At 46.8% G+C, this 19,200-nt stretch overlaps 1 protein-coding gene across 2 annotated transcripts in view; it reads right to left on the minus strand.

The window, feature by feature from the left end:
* Positions 1-1,941: 1,941 nt before the first annotated feature.
* LIMD1 (LIM domain containing 1) overlaps positions 1,942-19,200 on the minus strand; it is a 28,412-nt gene continuing 11,153 nt past the window's right edge. For both annotated transcript variants that reach the window (XM_080577920.1, XM_080577919.1), the window contains 6 exons: positions 11,635-11,702; positions 10,271-10,333; positions 8,742-8,872; positions 7,568-7,619; positions 6,808-6,876; positions 1,942-5,881 (listed from right to left, as the gene is read on the minus strand). In XM_080577920.1, coding sequence (XP_080434046.1) covers positions 5,744-5,881; positions 6,808-6,876; positions 7,568-7,619; positions 8,742-8,872; positions 10,271-10,333; positions 11,635-11,702 — 521 coding nt within the window. In that variant the 3' untranslated portion in view covers positions 1,942-5,743. The remainder of the gene's footprint in view (positions 5,882-6,807; positions 6,877-7,567; positions 7,620-8,741; positions 8,873-10,270; positions 10,334-11,634; positions 11,703-19,200) is intronic.

Genomic DNA, 19,200 nt, shown 5'->3' on the forward strand with positions numbered 1-19,200 from the left:
ATCCCCTGCAGCTCCTCAGCACTCATCGGCCTCCACTGTGGGCTGTGGCAAAGGCCAAGGCCTCCAAAGGAGCTGGAGAGCCCAGCGAGGAGGCCTCCCCCTGCCAGGCCAGGGATGGGGGGGAACCAGCATTTCACGGTGCAGCTTCCCCCCCGTCTGCTCTGGGTGATGACCGGCGCAACCGGGATTTTAGGAAAGACTTCATGCTGATCACTGCTGTTTGGTATTGTCTTTAATCACTGGAATCACAACAGGCCACTAGCTTCACTGCTGCTACTGGCCTTTATAAATATTCAGCGGCACAGAAGACAAGAGGGCTGTATTCACACGTGCCTGCAGCTAGGTACACCAGCAGGCACCCTAATAAAACACTCTCTCCCAGAGTTGCCCTTTAAAGGAGCCACAAAAAATAATAATAATAAAAAATAATTAGTACCACTCAGTACCACTAGCTGGGCTCTGGGCTTGCTTTCCGGACACAGAAAGCCACAGGCCATGCACCGCACTCCTGCTGTGTGGGGACATGGGTCGCTGCCAGTGGGGCTGGAAGCTGCAGGAGGGGTGTCCCCGTGTCCTGGTGGGTGTCCCCATATCCCGGTGGGGTGTCCCCGTGTCCTGGTGGGATGTCCCCATCACCCACCTTCGCGGGGCTCCACGCCTCTGGTGTCCACGCAGGGACAGCCTTCTCCCAACCCTCAGCTTGCCTGAGCAGGCTGCTTGGTGCTTGTTGCTGCACGGGTGTCTGGCCACCCTGGAAGAAAACAGGATGAGAATTTTTACTGTGAAAATCCTCCGTTTCCTGCTCTTTAGGAAAAGGAGCAGTGAGCTGGGCTCTGTCTCGCCGCTCGCCACAGGCAGACAAGAGCCCGACGGCCTTCCTTAGCCGCACCTCATGCTGCTGTGCAGCTATAGCGGCAGAGATGTAAAGAAACAGGAACGCACAAATGCTGTGTGATGAGGGGAAAACATCCTCCCGACCTCTCTCCATCCGGCCTCAGGAGATGGGGGTGTTGGGCCATACCCTCCCCAGCTCCATGCTCCTCCACGTCCTTGGCAGTTGCCTGCCCTCCTGGGTGCTTTCCATCACGTCCTTCTTTCCCCATGCACCCCACTGCTTTAGCACATTTTGTTGTTCTTTATGGATCAAAAAAGCAGTCCATTTCAGTGGTCATTTAAAGGCATCCCCAGGTATGTCTCATGTGTATTAAAATCACTCTGACCTTGATCCAACACACACTTATCCACACATATTTATCTCCTTACTGGTTTTACTGGGACTGCCTGTGCACCTGAAGTTTAATGCAGGCAGGGTCTGCCTAAAGGATGGGGGCTGTGTGTCACTCTCTTTTAAGCAAGGACCTGGTTTTGCTGTTGCTGAAAAACAAAGTGGCAATATTTCCAGGGAAATTCAGAAGTGCAAAACAGGGAGTAAATGCTTTAGGAAGAAAGAGCCTACAATTCCCCCCAGGGCTGTGAGCTTGTGGCAAGGAGAGGCGGAGGTATCGGCAGACCCAATGCTGAAACCGAGGGACATTTGTCCAGTACTAATAATCAGCACAAGTAAAAAGCACAGGGAGGTATTTACTCTCCTCTCCTGAGGGCCAAAGAGACTTCTTTTCTTGGAACGGCTCAGCAGCCCTGTACCAGCCCGGCTTCACCTCACCTCTGCCATAACACACCTCACTGCCGACGAGACTGCGCCATTTCCAGGCCCAGGAACTATTCCGTTTGTAGAAAATAAGATATATTTCCCCACCCCCAACTAAATCATTTAAACCCCGAAAAAGGTTTTCCCAGTCTTAAAAGCCCCCAAGTGGAAGTTGGAAGCTGAAGAGCCACAGCCCTCTGGCTCATCAAATGCCCTTCACCCGTGCCAGGGGAAGCGCTCCTCCCTGTGCTCAATGTCAGGGCGCGTTTGTGAAATCACCTTGGCCAGGACGCTTCTTGCAATTGAAAATACACAAAAATATCTGCTGCTTCTACAGCTGTTTTTTTTTTTCTTCTGGCTTTATGCAAAAATCTCTGTTTAAACGAACTTCTGCATTCTAAACAATAGAAACTTAACAGCACGATCTGAACGAGAATCTATTAAACACTGGCTCCTGAAAGCAAGCTTTAGGGGATTCATTTACATAACTATTTGCATGTGAGCTACTCATTACCAGCACACAGGGGCTTCTAAGCAACCCTTACTCTAAAATAAGTCAGAAGAACAAGCTGGGGTAGGAATTAAGGACTAAACTAACTTTTCACAGCAGACAGCACATGTCAGTATCTTGGTAAATAAAAGGCAAGGTGTGTGTGAATAGCAAAATCCCATGTGAACAAGCCAGGTGACAGGCAGAATTTAACACGTGTTTTCTGAAATTCTTCTGTAGAAGCAGCTTTAAACTGGGACTGTTCTGAATTGCCCAATTATGCCTTAATCTTATTTTCTTGCCAAAATGACCATGGCAGCTGGCCCAGCGAAGTCTCTGAAGCTGCAGATGAAAAGGGCCTGTCCTGGCTCAACGCTTCACCGAGCTGGGAAGTGGGAGCTGGCGCTCAGCGCCTTGCACGTTCACCTGAGAGCTACCTGCACATTTTTTATCTCAGGGGGGAGCAGCCAGAAGGTGAGGACCTGCAGATGCGAAGATGCCTGGGGGTGAGGAGGAAAATCCTGGCTGTGCAGGTGCGTCTCCTCCCTTCCTCCCCCACAGAGCCGCTTCCAGGCAGGCTGCAGGGACAGGGACAAGTGGGGGACACGACATCAACTCTGACAGCCACGGCTTCGGAGAGGAGGCAGGAGTAACACAGAGCTTAAATTAATTCAGATTCCCAAAGATAGGGGTGGTACACATTAAAACACATAGGTGAGCAAGGCAATGCAGTATATGCTTTAGCTTCAAAACCATCAACTCAGACACTCGATTTTCAACAACTTCACATTGTCATTTCCAGCTCTTGGTAAATACACAAAAGGAGAGCATTCACACTTAATAATTTATACAGGACCTCAAAACTGAAAATAGGACAGCCTTCGTTTCCCCAGTGCTGAGGAGCACAGGGTGGCTGACAGGAGTAACAAGACACCGTGTGAAAGCAGAGGCCGAACTTTCCACTGCTTCAAAGGAGGCTCCTGCAAGATAGCTCAGAGCAAACTGGCTGGTTGAGGCTTTCCACAAAGGAAAATGTTCTTATCTCCCCCTCCCCTTCTTTCCTGCTTATTTTGGGGTGTGGGGAAGGCTGCAAGAGTGAAACAGCAGTTTAAACCGCTGCTTAAAAAGAAAAGAATCAGTCCTGCTAGTGTTTTCAGATCTTCTCAAAAGGAAGGCCAGAAAATGTGCATCAGCAGATGCTCCAAAACCGAAGAGCGTTAGCCACGCAGTCGCTGGTCTCTCGGAGACGGTGCAGCACATTGAGACTGGTGTTTCCAGCTCACTTCCAGAAGCCCCTTCGATATCATACTGCCTTTGCTGCCAAAGCAAGCTCAGTGAGGGGAACCGCCTGCCAAGGACTATCTGAATTATTCACCAGGAACATTCAGCTGGCATTACTTCCCATCCCAGCACCTTTAGGCAGTCCCAAGATCACCGTCACATCCTTCGACTGCTCCTGGGCCAAGCCATGATGCAGGCGACAAGCAATACGTACCCATGGACGTCGCCTGCTGGGATGGGGGCACCGGGGAGCCTGCCCTTGTGTGTTTTATTGCACCCGACTCACGCTGCCTAGATACGGCACTGGTTATAATGGTTTGTGTCAGCCCCCATCCCTTTGCTATCCAGCATCTGGAGCCCCAATTTAAGGCTGTAGGGAGCTCATGCATTTGGGGTTAATTCTACCTCCTCTTCTCTGCATACTGCGATGGGACAGTCCCCACGGGCTTTTGGTCACCCCCTGAGGGGCTGCAAGATGGGCAAGGAAAAGGCAAGCTGCTGCTTCTTGGGTCGAAAGGGCCCACGACGGCAGCCCTCTTTGTCCTGCGGTAGTGGTGCTGAGCTGAAGAAAGATTTTACCATTTGACACTGAAAACAAGGTAAGTCAGGCCTTCTGGCCTGAAGGACTGCATTCAGAATCAGAGGTACTGCTCTGAGAACTAGAGGTACTGCTCCAGCTGAGTACGTGACACAGTCTGACGACACGGTGTGAAGTTCAAGCATCCGTCTAGCTACATTTGTGCTACGGGAAAAGGTGTATGGTTGAACCACTGCGGGTTCTCAGGATGGGCTCATTTCTGGAGTCTCAGTGCCATTGCTCAGCTAATTTACTGTAGCTCACTAAAGAGACCTTCACTAATGTGATCCAGTCCTCTATCAATCAGAAATGAATTTACATTTCCAGCATGCACACAAGAGGATTTAACTAGTTTTCTACATAGTATTTGTTGGCAAGGGTAGCTGAGGCTCCCAATTGCATCTGAGACTTTAAATGAAAAGCTTTTTCTTAAACAAAAGCTTTGTACCTGTACGTGAGGGGCTGCACAGCACTCGTACCTACAGAACATGCACTGCAGGTACACCTGTCACATAGGCAACACATACTGGGGGAGCAGACTTCTTTGACTATGAAGCACGGGGATTCACAAAGAGAAACAATCTGCCTTTCTGCTTTCTCAACAGAACAGAAAATAAGGGCCCAACTGTCCAGCCCCTTGCTCAGATAAGCCGATATGATTCATGTGAGCAAATCTGTTTATACCAGTGGCTGGACAAATTTGAGTACAGGTTGAGGAGCTGGGCTCTAAATCCCTGTATAACAAAGCCTGCATAACAATCTTGAGTTTGTTCCCAGAACTCTAAATAAGCACCATTATGAAATGGCTTTGTGCTGGGTAAACACTACAGAAGGGAGTGGCCAGGCTGGGGCTGAGCTGTGGGGACAAACTGTGAAAACCTCAGGCAAATATTTGTATACGGAGAACTTTTTTCCACAGTGAGCTCTGTAAGCAAGAATGAGAATGGATTTCCCTGGTGTCTACACTTCCAGCATCCCAACCTTTCCAAACATAATCTGCTATTCAGACTCTGACACAGCAGACTGGCCCCTGTGTATTGCAGCAACACGCAAGCAGCAGCCCAGGTCCAAAGTCACCACAGTATTTTAGTCCAGTTTGTTCCAGCTTCTTGTTCTGTTTGAAATGGGATGTCGATCTCCAGCTGCTAGCCAGCATGCCTGGGTTGTTTTACAGCCAGACTTGATACCAGAGTTCAGGGAATTAACTGGAAGGTCTGAGCGCGCCATTTTGTGCAGACTCCATTCTTTCCTTTTCCTAAAGAATTACTAAGAGAGAGAGTGTCTAAAAACTGGTAGTAATAATTTGATGTCCTTCAGGGAATCTGATGAAACGTCCTTGTCAGGAAACACTTCCCAGGAACGTTCCCTGGAGGCAGGCAAGCCAGCCTCTGGCTTTTTAATTGTGCACGGCATGATCTGAGTTCATAGGCATGACAGCAAGTTGTGCTTTCTCTGAAGAGCCTTCCAAAATGAGCCAAAAGGAATCTCCAGATAGCAGAAAAAGGCACGTAAGAGTAGACCAGTCAGCTTAGATAACATGCCACATTCTTGGTCAAGTAGACGTAGTTTGATACAGCTGGAACTCACACGCATACAGGCTCTGAGAATCCAGCAAAAATCTCTCATATCCTTTTACAGGAAAACTGCCGATTGGAGAAAAACATGCACAGGAAATCAACTGAGGGTGGGGAGAGGGAGATCACGTAACAAGCCATCTGTACGGGCTTCCAGATACCAGCCACGCTGGCTAGTAGTGATGCTGGTACACAGCTGCTGGGGTTGTGCCATTCTCTATGTGTTTCAGGTGACAGGAGTGACAAAGCAAATGTTCATCTAGAGGGTAACAGCGATGCCCATCTTCGTCGTTCAACTCCATCCCACAGTCCTGCAAAGAGAGGTCATACACATTTAATTAGAGCGTGTGTTAATCTCCTAGTGTCAACTGGGGTCTTGCTTGCAGGAGGATGATGTTGTGACTAGGACAGAAGATACCTCGCCGGCAGCTCCTTCCTAATAAGTTCAATATTTGTCATGAGCAGGAAAGCATCTGGGCAGCCTTGCACTAGTTTGTCTTAAGTAGTTTTACTGCATAAGCTTTATCTCATGGCGAGTTGAGTCCCCACATATTTTAAATGTGCTCATGTTTCCTCTCAGGTAGGATTCACCACTTTGCATTAGATTAATTGCTGTCGTACTAATGCAAAACTGACCTGCAGAGTCAGGGTTTCTTTCCACTGCATTACAAACACAACGATAGATGACATCTACGTATTTAATTCACATTATGTAAGTATGAAGGCTCTCCGGAAAGCCCTGCATGAATGTGTAACAGCTCACATATCTAGGGATTTTTTGGGCAGCCATATCCTCTCCTCACCCCTGACCACACATTCCTTTCTTTTGTAAGTGAAGGTAACTTACACCAGACAGGATCAGTCATCACCTCGGCATTTTTGAACAATCTGACTTGGAAATCAGATACACTAATGGGATCTGGCACTCAAGGCTTCTGAAAAGCAGCAATAGAATCTTACTAATTCAACACATTTCCTCCATTAACAAGTAAACTGCAAAGTTTAAAAGTGCCAATTAGTTTCTCGCCCATAACTTTATAGATAGCAAATTCAATCACAATTGGGACTTCGGTCCTCAAACTGGAAATTTCTTAGCCATTGATATTAAGGATTACACAAAGCAAGGTTTGAATTGCTCATATACTGTCACTGGAAGGGAGGAGATCTGCTTCCATTTAAAAAATAATAATTATGAACACTATTAAGCACCCATTCCCCTAGAAAGCTGCTGACCTACCTCACAGTGGTAACATTCCACGTGGTAATCCTTGTCCATGGACACAACCCGAATGGTTTCATCAGACCCCTGTAAGCATTCAAGCAAATGAGAAATTACAGAGGATTACAGGAGGATCAGACAAATGCACTCTGTGGATCGCTTCCTGCAACAATATAAATGTTGGACAAATGCATTTTGGCTGCTGGTTGGAAACCACAAATAAATCCTGCCACCTACAGTTATTTTTACACTAAAGCTTCATCATCGGTTCACTGCCAATATTCTCTAAAATGTAACATCACAAATGTAGAATTCTCTCTGTTTACCAGTCAGAGCTATCCCACAACACACATTGATGATTTGGTAGTTTCAATATATCACATTTCTCAGAACTTTAACTTGTTTTTTGAAGAGACCCATCTCCTCAAAATATTAAAATGAGTTAGTCTCACAGGGGTCACATAAAAGCAAGCACACAAGCACTACCAGTGTTTATGTGAAGGAAAGGTATCCCTGAATGACACTAATGGCAGTATAATCTCGGCAGGAGATGAATAAAGCAGCCTGGCCCAGAGGGAATAAGCTGCGTTATCAAGCAAAGGAAGGGTCACATTTCAAGGGCAGTGTACGAGCTTAGGTCAAAAGGCTGTGCTCTGGAGGAAGCAATTGTCTCTCCCCATCCACAAGGACACTCATTTTGACATGGGCTCAAGTGTGAAAAAGAGCAAGACCCGAGACACTCCTTCCCCAGAGGGGATAAGAAATAAAAAGCTCTCACCTCAGAGGGCAGAATGGGAAGTCCACATGCTGCACACTTTGGAGCTAAAACTCTGCAGAAGAAACAAGAAATTGAAGGCAAGTTATACATCAACATAAAAAGTGAGACCTGCTTGTTCTTGGTGATAAGACAAAAAGCTACAGCTGTAAACAATTTATCCACAGGAATGTTTTACATCCCAAGATCATAAATTAATTTTAGGATGGATTGTAAGTACTGCGTGGCACACATTGCTCAGTCAGGCAAAAAATAAAAATAAAAACACTGTAAAATTCTTGGCCATTATTAAGAGATTTGAAAGAGAGAATGAAGAGAAACTGAGCAGGACTGGCCCCAGAAAAACAAATTAAAAGAACTGTCTGCCTTGCACTGGGGCAGGAAATCTCAGAGAAAACACCAAAAGACAGTTCAACACAAAGGAGAAGGTTCATCAAGGGCCTACAACACAACATAGTACAATAAATAAATGAAATTGCAGGGAAATGTGTGTCATTTCAGAATGACGGTGACACATGAAGGTGATTCTAATCTTAGCACAATACAGAACGATTCCAGGGACTGCTCGAGCAACAGTTACTGTCTGTCTGCTCAGAAAACAGGAGCATGGAGCAGAAGTTAGCCAAACAGGCACTCAAAACGTATGCTGCTCTAATGTCGTAACTACCAGCTAGGAGTGCAGCTCTTCTGTTTTACTGTCCAAGTGACAAGTGATTTTTAAGTGGACTTACCAGTTTAATTTAAAGCTGGATAAAAAGTTTTCCTTTGCATGTTCAGTGGTGATGCCTAAAAGCGTTCTTTGAAAGTCAAACTCAGCCCTGCAGCTACGCAAAAGCAACTCACATTGATTTCTCAGTCTTCCTTTGGAGCAGACTGATTCCTTTCATCACTGAACACTTCATGAGCACTATTTCACACTTACCCTTTGAGACCACTAAACACTCTCTCTGCTTTGCAGAAAGGGCAGCTGAAGCCCAGAGGTTAAGTGACTTCCTCAAAGTTACATGGGAATTCGGTGGCAGGGCAAGAAGAGAGACATCAAGAACTTCTAGGGTCTAGCCCCACCCTCAAACTTCTAGCTTCTAATCCTGTATCTGTTTTACTAATCCTAATTAGCTGAAAAAATAAATTAAATGCTTGTTGATGGGATTATATCTGCTGTATATTTTGTCCTTACTTGTGGTAATCTCTGACACAGTAGATTTTGTTTTCAGTGTCTACAGTAAATGGCACACCATCCAGACACTCATTGCAGACCACGCATCGGAAGCAACCTGGATGATATGATTTCCCCAGAGCCTGCAGGATCTGCAATAAACCAAGAGACAAGAAAAAAGCGTGTGAACAGGCAATAAAGGTGAAAATAATACACTCACAGCTTTGCATCAGACAACGCTGCATGCTCATCAGCAGTACTGTGTCATTTTTCAGGCACCTCTTCTAAAAAATGAGTTAACAGGAATAGAAAGGGCAGCTGGAATTGATACAGATTGCCTGGTTCATGGAGCTGAATTATTAGCGTGGGTAAGAAAATAATTTATGGAATCTCATTCACGATATTTAGCATCACAAAGGATAAAAGCAACAGGACTTAAAGGGAAGAAAATAATTTCTGAAGCCAAAAGGTGGCGAATACTTAGCATAATCACAAAGCAATACATACCAGACCAACAAAAGGAAATATTTCTTTATGTTCTCCATGAGAGGCTGAAACAATTACTATTGCTAGGTTTTAATAACACTTTAGATTTCTAGGATCTTTGTTCTCACTAGTCTGGCCTTCTACTTAACATAGATTATGGAAACTGTGTTGAACTCAACAGCTGAAATTCACCTTCTATACAAAACAACTTTTCCGATTTTAATGCTTTCCAGTGTAAGTGGGCAAGCAAAGATAATTAACGACAAGCATTAGAAAACCTTGGGAGGAGAGCTGTGAACTAATCACCTAGAAAGTCCTCATTTCTTTGCCACGGCCATAGTTTTACACCACCAGCACCATGATCATGAATTTTTCTCCCTCCAGATCACCCACAACCAAATAGTGCCTGGTGCTGGCTGAAGGCCAGCTGACCCCTTGAGACATCATCCCCTCTGTGCAAATCCTGAACGGATGGTAACATGTTGTAAGCTAAGGAGAAATTCCTGCTTCAGCAGGATGTCCACACATCTGCTGAACGTTTTTCAAGGACCTGGATGGATCTGAACCGGTTCACACACTCTGGGTCAAACCGACTCCCCAGTAATGTCAGTCGTGTGCCTTCCAGCACACACACAAAGCTGCAACAAGGCAGCAGCTTCATCCTCACGGTGCATGGGAACCCACAGCTTGACTCTAGGAAAAACAGGCTCGGCGCCCCACAGCAAGGGAACACTGCAGAGCCACCGCCTTTTTGCACAGGATTACACAAACACTGTCCAGGGAAGCCCAAAAAGGGATGAAAGAGCTGAAGGCTCTACTTTTCAACTTGCCCTGAAAACAGGATGAGCCAAGTCTCTGTACCACACACAGCAGGGTGCCAGCTTCATATCCTTGCAAAAAAAAACAACAAAAGGCTTAGTGGATTTTCTTTCTGCTACCAATCTCACACTAGGCAGACTAGCAGATGATAACAACAGTACCAGATATGAAAATGTTTTGCTTTTGATGCATTCTTCTAAAACGCCGTGGGATTTTTTTTTTTTCCTAAAGCAATTATCACTTACCATGTCCATTATCAAATGGCCACAAATGAAACACCTGTCAGCTGACTGCTGGAAACCAGAATACTGCAAGGACAAAAAAGAATTGGCTTAACATTTCACAAGGCTAGTAGAGCATAAGCAACAGCGTTATTTGGCGCTATTAAGCTTTTGGCTTTATTTGCTTGGCCACTTTCTATACTCCTTACACAAACTAAACCCTCCGCTGTTTTTTTTTGTTTTTTTTTTTTTGTTTGTTTTTTTGTTTTTTGTTTTTTGTTTTTTTTTTTTAGTATTTGAAACTGTGGATGGGGTCATGGGGAATATTCTATAGACATGAGACATTTTGTGTTCAGAAGAAGTACAAGTTCCTGTAACTTTCAAGTCCTAAATTTAAAGTTAATTTAGTATATGAGTAAATACCATAATGCAGATGCAAATAAGGCACTTATTCATAAGGCTTACTTCCTTATTTGACCACGTGAGTCTACGATCCAGGAACTTACTTATGTTTATCACATATTCATATCACAACAGCTGCCAAATTCTACCTTTGTTTACACTGTTCTACGCCTACCGAAGATTGTCTGAGGTCAATGGTTTTGTCCCAACTCTTGCTTGCAATCGTGTTTTGCCCTGAACATCTTTTTTTTTTTTTTTTTCTGCTGTTGCTATGATCTAATGGCAAGGAACTGGCTGTCAGGCACGCAACACACACCTCAGGGACACAACACATCATCTAACTAAGGTTTCAATCCTGTCTTAATGGTGGAAATGCAAATGGTGGAAACATGGAACACTTCAGATGCATTTGACCAATGTTTCCATTTTCAGCCTGTGTAGAATATCCTGGTGAGAGCAAAGAAGACTAATCTGTTTCTCTTTGACAGAAATCACTAATCTTCTCCAGTAAGTAGGCAAATATGACTTTTTCAAGTCTCAGTGAAGGCTTAATCTATGAGGGCTTGGGCGGCTTACAGCTTTTTGCATTTTCTGTAGCATCAGGGTAGTGATGCTTATCTCTACCAGTGAAGGAGAGGACTGTGGAGTTGCTTCATGCTCAGATACATTCAGACAAAACCCGCAGAGGGTAAAGATAGCCATTAAGATGCCCAAGCAGAAACAGCTCATTGGAAAAGAAAATTCCCTCGTTCACTCTTCTGTAGCCATTCACCTGCCTCCTGTCTCCAGAAACGGCAACAGAGACACACTTTGAAGGAGCCATCACAAGAGGCTACGGCTTTGACTGTAGGTTCTGAACTCTGAAACTGTGGCCACTAGAGCTGTGTGAAATGCAGGCAAAGCTGCCAGGGAGAAAGCTGTGCGTCTCCCATGGAGGCTGAGATGCGACAGCTCTGTGGGAGCACAAGGGTCAGCTGTGCGCTTACCAGGAAATCTTCTTCACAGAACACCTTTCCATTGACAAAATAGAAGGCTTTTCCTCTCAGCTTTCGACCTAAGGAAAAAAAAATAACACAGGGAGAAGAGAAAGGTCAGCAGAAAGCAGGGAGAAAATGTGAACAAAAAACAAGTGCTGAACAGCAGTAACAGGGAAATGATCGGCAGCAAAGGCATCAGAGCAGGGCAGCCACGAGCTGGAGAAGAGCATCCGCCTCCAGCACAGGTCCTGCTGGCCTTCAGCCCCAATGACCCCGCTTTTCCCTTCACTGGCAGCCGCTGGCGAGTGCTGGTCGCTGGATACTGACAGCAGCCCCGAGCTCCAGGCAGGAGGAGGGAGGTTCACAACACGGACACGCTTCTCTCTGCTCCCCACTGACACGTTCATTACTGCAGCTGCCAACTAAAGTCTGAACGTTCAACTGCATGTAAGAAAAGCATTTTTTTTAAACCAAATGTCCTCATGGAGACATGATGATGAAGTTTTCCAAGAAAGGACTCCACATATGGGTAAGATTTGTATTTACTACAGCTTTAGTGTTTATGCCTCGCATTCAGTCTGTATTTGGTTCCACATAACTATGGCAACACCCGCTCATGCTGCTGCTCTCCTAAAGGGGGACCTGGAGAAAAAAGGCTAGGCTTTGCTTCTTTGTAAAAAGCTGCTTCTACCTCTTTGCAGCCCCCTTCCCCTGTTGGGGCAGGGGTTTGACACACAGACACGCAGACCAACGCTGGAGCAGCTCCACTTGTTCTGCTCGGCGAAGGGCCCCCAGGTGCATGCCCAGAGACAGGACCTGGGGCAGGGCTGGTGACAGGGACTTGCCAGGCACCTGCAGAAGGAGCCGAGCCACCGGGGCCCAGACAGGTCCCACTTGATATGCTGCACGTGGCAAAAATCATTAAAAATACTGTAATTTGATTCTTGGTCTATAAATGCAGAAGACACCAGGTCTGGAGCTCACCTCTCGGTGCTTTCTGGCACACCCCTGTTTGGCAGCCTTTGACGAATAATCACGCTGTCTGCAAAGGATTAAGAAGAGGAGGATGCCAAGAGAAGCCACTTCAGTAAACTAAACTCTTTGCTGTTTGCTGGCTACGCCAGAGGGCACTCTCAGGCTGGGAAACAACTCGCGGTGCTACGCGGGACATGGGAGGCTCCAGCGCAGCCCAAAAGCTTTGCACTGAGCCCAGCAGGGCGTCCACTGGATGCCACAGGGGCCCTAAACATACCACTCCGGCACACTCATCATCGTTTCCTACTAATCTCTGCTGGAGACCACTGTGTTACCCGGAGGTGAGAGATGTCTGAAATGCAGCCCCGCTAAACCGCAGTGCTCGGTTTAGAAAAGAGAAATGCTTCACTTTGGTTTTAGAGCACATGGTAACGTGGGCTCTGCTGATTTCCCCAAGTGCCTTTCTACCTGTATGCAATGTCTCCTTAAAGTCAAGCTGGCAGTGGTGAGGAAAAAACATGCACGGGGCCACACAATGTGGACATTTCTTTGGACATCGGCCCTGGCTGGTGCAGGAGCAGTGCCCGTCCCAGCAGAGGGGTGACGCTGGGATCGCTGCCACCTTGCCATTCCTCCACGGTGACAAAAAAGCCTTTACCGGGCTTTCTGCACCCGGTATATTTTTAACCCCATGACATTAGCAGGTGCAGACTGATGGCAACAGACCTTCAGGGAAGCCACCACAGCCAGTGCGCTGGCTCCTGCTGTAAGCTAATTCAGCAAAGGAATAAACCCTTTTATAAAGGATTTTTAACTTGGCTGTTGGTTTTACGTGGGCCGATGAAGAAGAGGTGCTAACACCAAGAACACTTTAAGGAAAGAAGGGAAGGATGATTTAATCACTTTCTTTAGGGACCAGGTGAACATTCTGACTTATTTTTAGCTCTTCTCCACAACTGTCTTTTCTTTAAGCCCCTGGCAGAGACCCAAAAGGAAATTTGCCAAAAAAGTGAGCACCGCGTGGCAATGGCCGATGTCCCCAGGCTCCTCCGGCAACGTGAACGTGCGTGGGACCGTGCCTGACACGAAACATGTCCCCCTCAACAGTGACACCTCTGACCGCGGGCCTGCAGGGGCTTGGCGCAGGCCGTGCTCCAGCACAGTTGGGCTGTCGTAATTTCACTGTGAGGAAGTGTATCAGGAACTTAAGCGGCATCTACAGAACCACAGATTGATGATTACTGCGTTTAAATATGCATCACTTCAAATATGCATCACAATGACTACAGGGACAATGTCCTTTGATAAACCCAGGAATATTAACACATGGCTTGCCACTTTCAGGATCTCTTGCTCTAATACATGTGTTCAACTGCCATCTCCTGACTATTTCACTTTCACTTCACCCTCAATTTAGCTCATCTCTCATCTGAAACAAAACCAGACAATTACAATTCTCTGGCATTTCAATCCTTTTGTCTTCACTCATCGTTACAAGATTTCACGCCCCCTTCCCTGACAGGAAGTTTGGGCCGCGTGCTTTTACGTAGTGCTCATCCCCCGGCACATCTGTCTGATCTACCCAGCTGTGGGGCCTTCAGGATGGCCTCGTGGTCATTTAAGCACCAATTTCAGAATATTTCAAGCTTAGTCACTGGTGCCTTCGTGCTAAGATGAACACTACTTGCTCAGCAGCTGATCACAAGCACACCACCGGGCCGCACTGCCAGGCCGCTGGTGCTTTTGTCCATCATTTTCTCAGCTGGCAGCCTGCTCCCTCTGAAGGTTACACAGAGGGGTTTACCAGGGACTTGGAGTGGCTCAGGAAGGATGCTGAGAGATCCGTCATTGGCTTGCTGGGGAGCTGAAACAAGCTTCCTCTTTTGAAGTTGCTTTTCCATTATTTGCTAAAAGGGCAATGGAGGCCACAAACCCGCGTTCAAACACCAGAGACTGCTCTCGGTGCATGTAGTGGTACAGGGCCATGTCCAGACCCCAGGGCTCAGTGGGGATGCACGAAGGACCTTACTTCTCTTATCTGGGAGCTCCCTGCGGTATCTGCACAGAGCTGGGCAGGACTCCCTGCAGACTGGCAGCTGCTCCTGGGGTCCGTTTCACGCTGACAGCCCTGAGCCCGTGTCATTACAAAAATCAGCCCTCCTCACAGTGCCACAGCTATGAGATACATGTGGGCACCTGATTACCAGAGGCAGGTGAAAGACAGAAGGGTTTCAGTTTCTGGATGCAGCCTCCTGACACAGTGCTTGGGCAGCCGGCTGGAAATCCCAGCCTTCTAGGTGCTCCAGATCAAAACTAGCTCCTCCTCCATCCTGGATAGCTCTGGCTGCATTCCCATTTTTCATTTCCCCCAGGTAAAGCTGGGAAGGTTGAGATGGAAGAACCCACCCAGGTCCGTGTGCATCCTGCAGCACCACAACAGCAGCACGTGGTGCCCAGAGACCTCAGCTGCCTAACCCAGCACGGAAGTCCCTGCTGCCCATCGAGCACAAGATCTACCAGTCCCCAGCTGGCACATGCTTTTTTGGGGCCTTCTGTGGATACTGACTTTGCTGACACGCAGGATGGTGTCCCACTGTGTGTGGCAGACTAGGCAGAGCATCAGAGAGCTCTCATTAATTTCTGGTATCTGTCCCATTTCTGTTGGCCACCATTAGAGACAGATGCAGCAGCGAATCTGACACAAATGTCGGTATTTCCTGTCCGCTCTGAAACTGGGGCTGTGAGAAAGGGTCACTTAGGCGCCTGCACATACTCCAGATGAGGTCTGCTCAGCTGAGATCAACAGGCAGATAACCCAGTTCAGATCAAAGGCTTGGTGAAACTGCGGGCAGGACGCGATCTCTCTTAGAAGAAACTGCACTGAGACAGCAGCCCCATTACCAGTCTCTCTCTCTCAGCTACATCAGCTGGATTGTAAAATTGCAAAACACCCTCCATGCTATCAGAAAACACTTGAGATAGTAAAAACAAAACTCAGAGAAAAGAAATCTGAGGCCTGAAAGCTGAAAGCATGCTCTGGCACACACAGCAAAAGGTTAGCCACCACTAACGGCAAAGCAACCGCAGGTGAAGGCAGAAATGGCTCTTCAAAGGGAAACTCTGCAAAACCACAGCAAGCCACGTAGCTGAGCAACACCTCTTCATTGCTAGTGGCAAACCCAGCAGCTCACAGACCAATACACTCACCCTGGGACAAGCAGCATTATGATCTCAGACTCCCTGCCCCAGTATCGGCCGCTCTCTGCTCCGGGGACAGCTGCTGTGCTCACCAAAATGCACCAAACCAGGTGGCGCTCAGAGCTGTCCTTCCACCCTGTCATCACCAAAATCCTCAAACACGCTGAGGAAGAGGGAGCTGGGGCAGCTTCTGCCTCCTGAGCAGTGTCCCCTGTGAGATGCAGCCGGGACCTCTTAAAATCATAGAGCAGCCCAGGTTGGAGGAGATCTCAAAAGATCATTAGGTACAACCTTCCATGGGAAAAGGGAGCCTAGATGAGGGATCTAGTACCTTGTTCAACTGCATCTACATCTTCACAGCACAATTAATCTTATGCCTCTTCTTAACAAAAAGCAGTATTTTGAAGATTACTTTGAAAAACAGAAACGCCAGAAAGACTAGAAGTATAGTCCATTAAAGGACTGAGCTCTTTTTCCTCATTTTGTCCATACAACTTCAGACTCTCAGCCAACAACTGACACAAACCACCAGGCTTACTCATTAAGCCCTGATTGCTTCTGCCACGCGTGAGCTGGACATGTACCCTTCCAGCAGGGATATCTACCGAGGACATCTGCACCATGCCAAAACCCTTCAGCTCAGACCTGAAAGCGGTATTGCCATGCGACCAGGCCAGGAAAGGAACAGGAGAGAAGCCTACCATGGAAGCTGCCCTGAAGTTTCTCATGTACAGCGAGCACTTGTGACAGACAGTGGGGATTTCTCACCAGCGAGCTGAGAGCCTGAAGACAAAAAGTCAGTGAGCACAAAGCAGCAATTTAGAGCGGAGCTGAAACATGCACTGATGCCTGTCCTTCTCCCAAACGGTCTGTAAAGCCAGGCATGTCCGCATCTTTGCTGAGATTCCTTTTGCTAAAAAACGTATCATTTAGTGCGCAGCCTCTTGCATGGTCATTTTACTGAAGGGATGCTGAGGAAGGCTTCCTGGCAACACTTAACAGTCCCCACTTTGTAGATCTGTACATCTCTCACGTGTCGATCAGTGCAGTGGTTTTACATTCAGAGCCTGCGTGAGCCAGTTACCAGCACTGGAACAGCTTTTGCACCTGAAGATAATGGTACGTATGCACGTGCTGAGGGGGAACCCCCTAGACCAGGTTGTCTGCCTGTCTGCCTGGGGTTAGGCTGCACTTGCTTGTAGCGTTATTTACTGGTCCCAATAAAAACCATGGCCTGGTTGTTCCGGGAATTATACACCAGTACAGGGCATGCTTATACAAGGTAATGAGCCCAAGGATACCAAGAGCAGCATAGCTCTAAGTACTTGTGTGCTATAATCACTGCAGCACGACTAATTAGCTCAAGCAGAGGGCTACGCTCAGTTAAACTGCTCGATACCTTAGCTACCTCATTTAGTAAATGACCCTTGATACCTTTAAACACAACTACATTGTGAAATATATTTAAAAAAAGATGCCCACAGGGTAGCCGGCGTCAGCCAGCTTGTGCTATTTCAAACTCTGCCACTGGGACAGCCGCCTGTTACCCTTACACAGACATCAGCATTAATCTGAGATTATAAAAAAAAGTCATGCAGACATGTCAAAGGTCGACTCCTGTAATCTGGCGAACGTGCAAGACTTCCACCTCTTTGTAATAAGGGGTCACAATCTGGTCCTCGCGTGGGTCCTTCTGCTGCAGTTTTATGTCAAACCACCTTGCAATCAGTTCTTTCTTTCTGACTTCCGTCCTCGCCTACTGATTTCCTTCACAGTCATCTCTGACACTTCCCTTGCACTTTTTTAGCTTTCAGGTTTCCTCCGAGGACCAAGTGGCGTTGAGTACAAGACCCATATGCTCTCGAGTGTGCTGGCAGCAGGGCTAGAGGTCTGTTTTCCAGGCAGGTATAAGTCTGCCCAAGTCCTAGAGAGAAATGCTAAAACAGCACAACAGGTTAAAGTGATGCTATCTAATTAAATATGTATCATTTGTAAGGCCAGATACTGGCCTGCACCGGTTAAATAACAGACGCCAACATCTGGAAATACCTGTGGGTTTTGGCATTCTAAGGAGGTTTGGCTAGTGATTACACAGAGACGTGAAAGGTTAATGTGTAACAAACCATTTGATAAGAAAAAAGGTTTGTCTAACAAGCAGAGAAAAAAAAAACAAAGAAGATGTAAGCAGACACCTTAAGCTCGCAGAAAATAGCTGTATGACTTTCGAGGACTTTTTTTGAACCTACTTTCATGGCCTTTGTGTAAGGCAGAAATTATTTATTACTGAAGCAGCAAAAAGAGCCCGCATTTTTTCCTCCCTCTCTCCCCTCTCCAGAAAGCTACCCTGTTTGTGTGTCTGCCCTGTAACAAACAACAAGATAAACGAGACATTTATGCCAAAGTAATCACTCTAAATCTGTTGTTTTGACCTCTAAGCTAAATTTTCTGCATTACATGCCAGTGGCTCAGATAATACAGAACATTTTTTTCCTGACAACTGAACCCTGTAACGAATGCATAGCTCTGCTCGACCAATTGCTCTCCCCTACCATTTATCTCTGAACATAGGATGTAGGGACATAAGGGGCGTAGGAAATTCGGCACCATGAGGTATCAGTGCCCCCCACCCCTTCAGACCCTCTCAGCTTTCTGTATCTGGGAAACCAGCGCACCATTTGGACACGAATCCAACCATGAACAAAATTAGAAATCCTTACTAAAATGAAAACAGCAAGACAGCGGATATAAATATCTGGAGGACAATATGCTTTACCTTAATAGGTAATTTTGTGCTATTTATTGGAGGGGAGATATTCAGCGTTCTACCAGAGCACGGATTTTAGGGCTGAAATCATGAGCAACCTTGACTTCTCAAAGACAGTGTGCTCTGGATGCTGTCCAAGATGAACTTCACTTGACCTTAAAAGCACAGCCTCACCACTTACTTTTCAGATAGAAAGCAGAGTTTTCACATATGCTGCTCAAGATGTTCTTTGCAGCTAGACAGGCGATGCTGTCCAGACAAACATGTATTTTTCTGGCAGTTAAAACAAATCCCAACATATTTACCACAGCGGTACCGTGGTGCAGACCACAGAAAGCCTGCAAAGAGGTGCACGCTGGGGACAGACCTGCAGGCACTTCATCCACAGTGGAAATTGTCTCAGCCTGTGAAAGGGGGTTACGTTACGCTCTCATTTATGCTCACGGAGTGGTGTGCCCCCGGTTTTGCAGAAGTGCACCTTCTGTGTTAAGCCAGCCTCACTGAGAGTCACTCACCGAGAGGTTACTGGGAGTGGAAGCGGGCCGGTGCCGAGGCTGAACCACAGCAACAGCATTTACTGCTGGCTGCGTAGAGCCTCTCTCTCCACTCAAACGTAGCTAGGAAGACTCGCAAGAGAT

The sequence above is a fragment of the Anser brachyrhynchus genome (genome assembly GCF_964034855.1).
Source record: "Anser brachyrhynchus genome assembly, chromosome: 2".
In the NCBI taxonomy this organism is placed as follows: Eukaryota; Metazoa; Chordata; class Aves; order Anseriformes; family Anatidae; genus Anser; species Anser brachyrhynchus.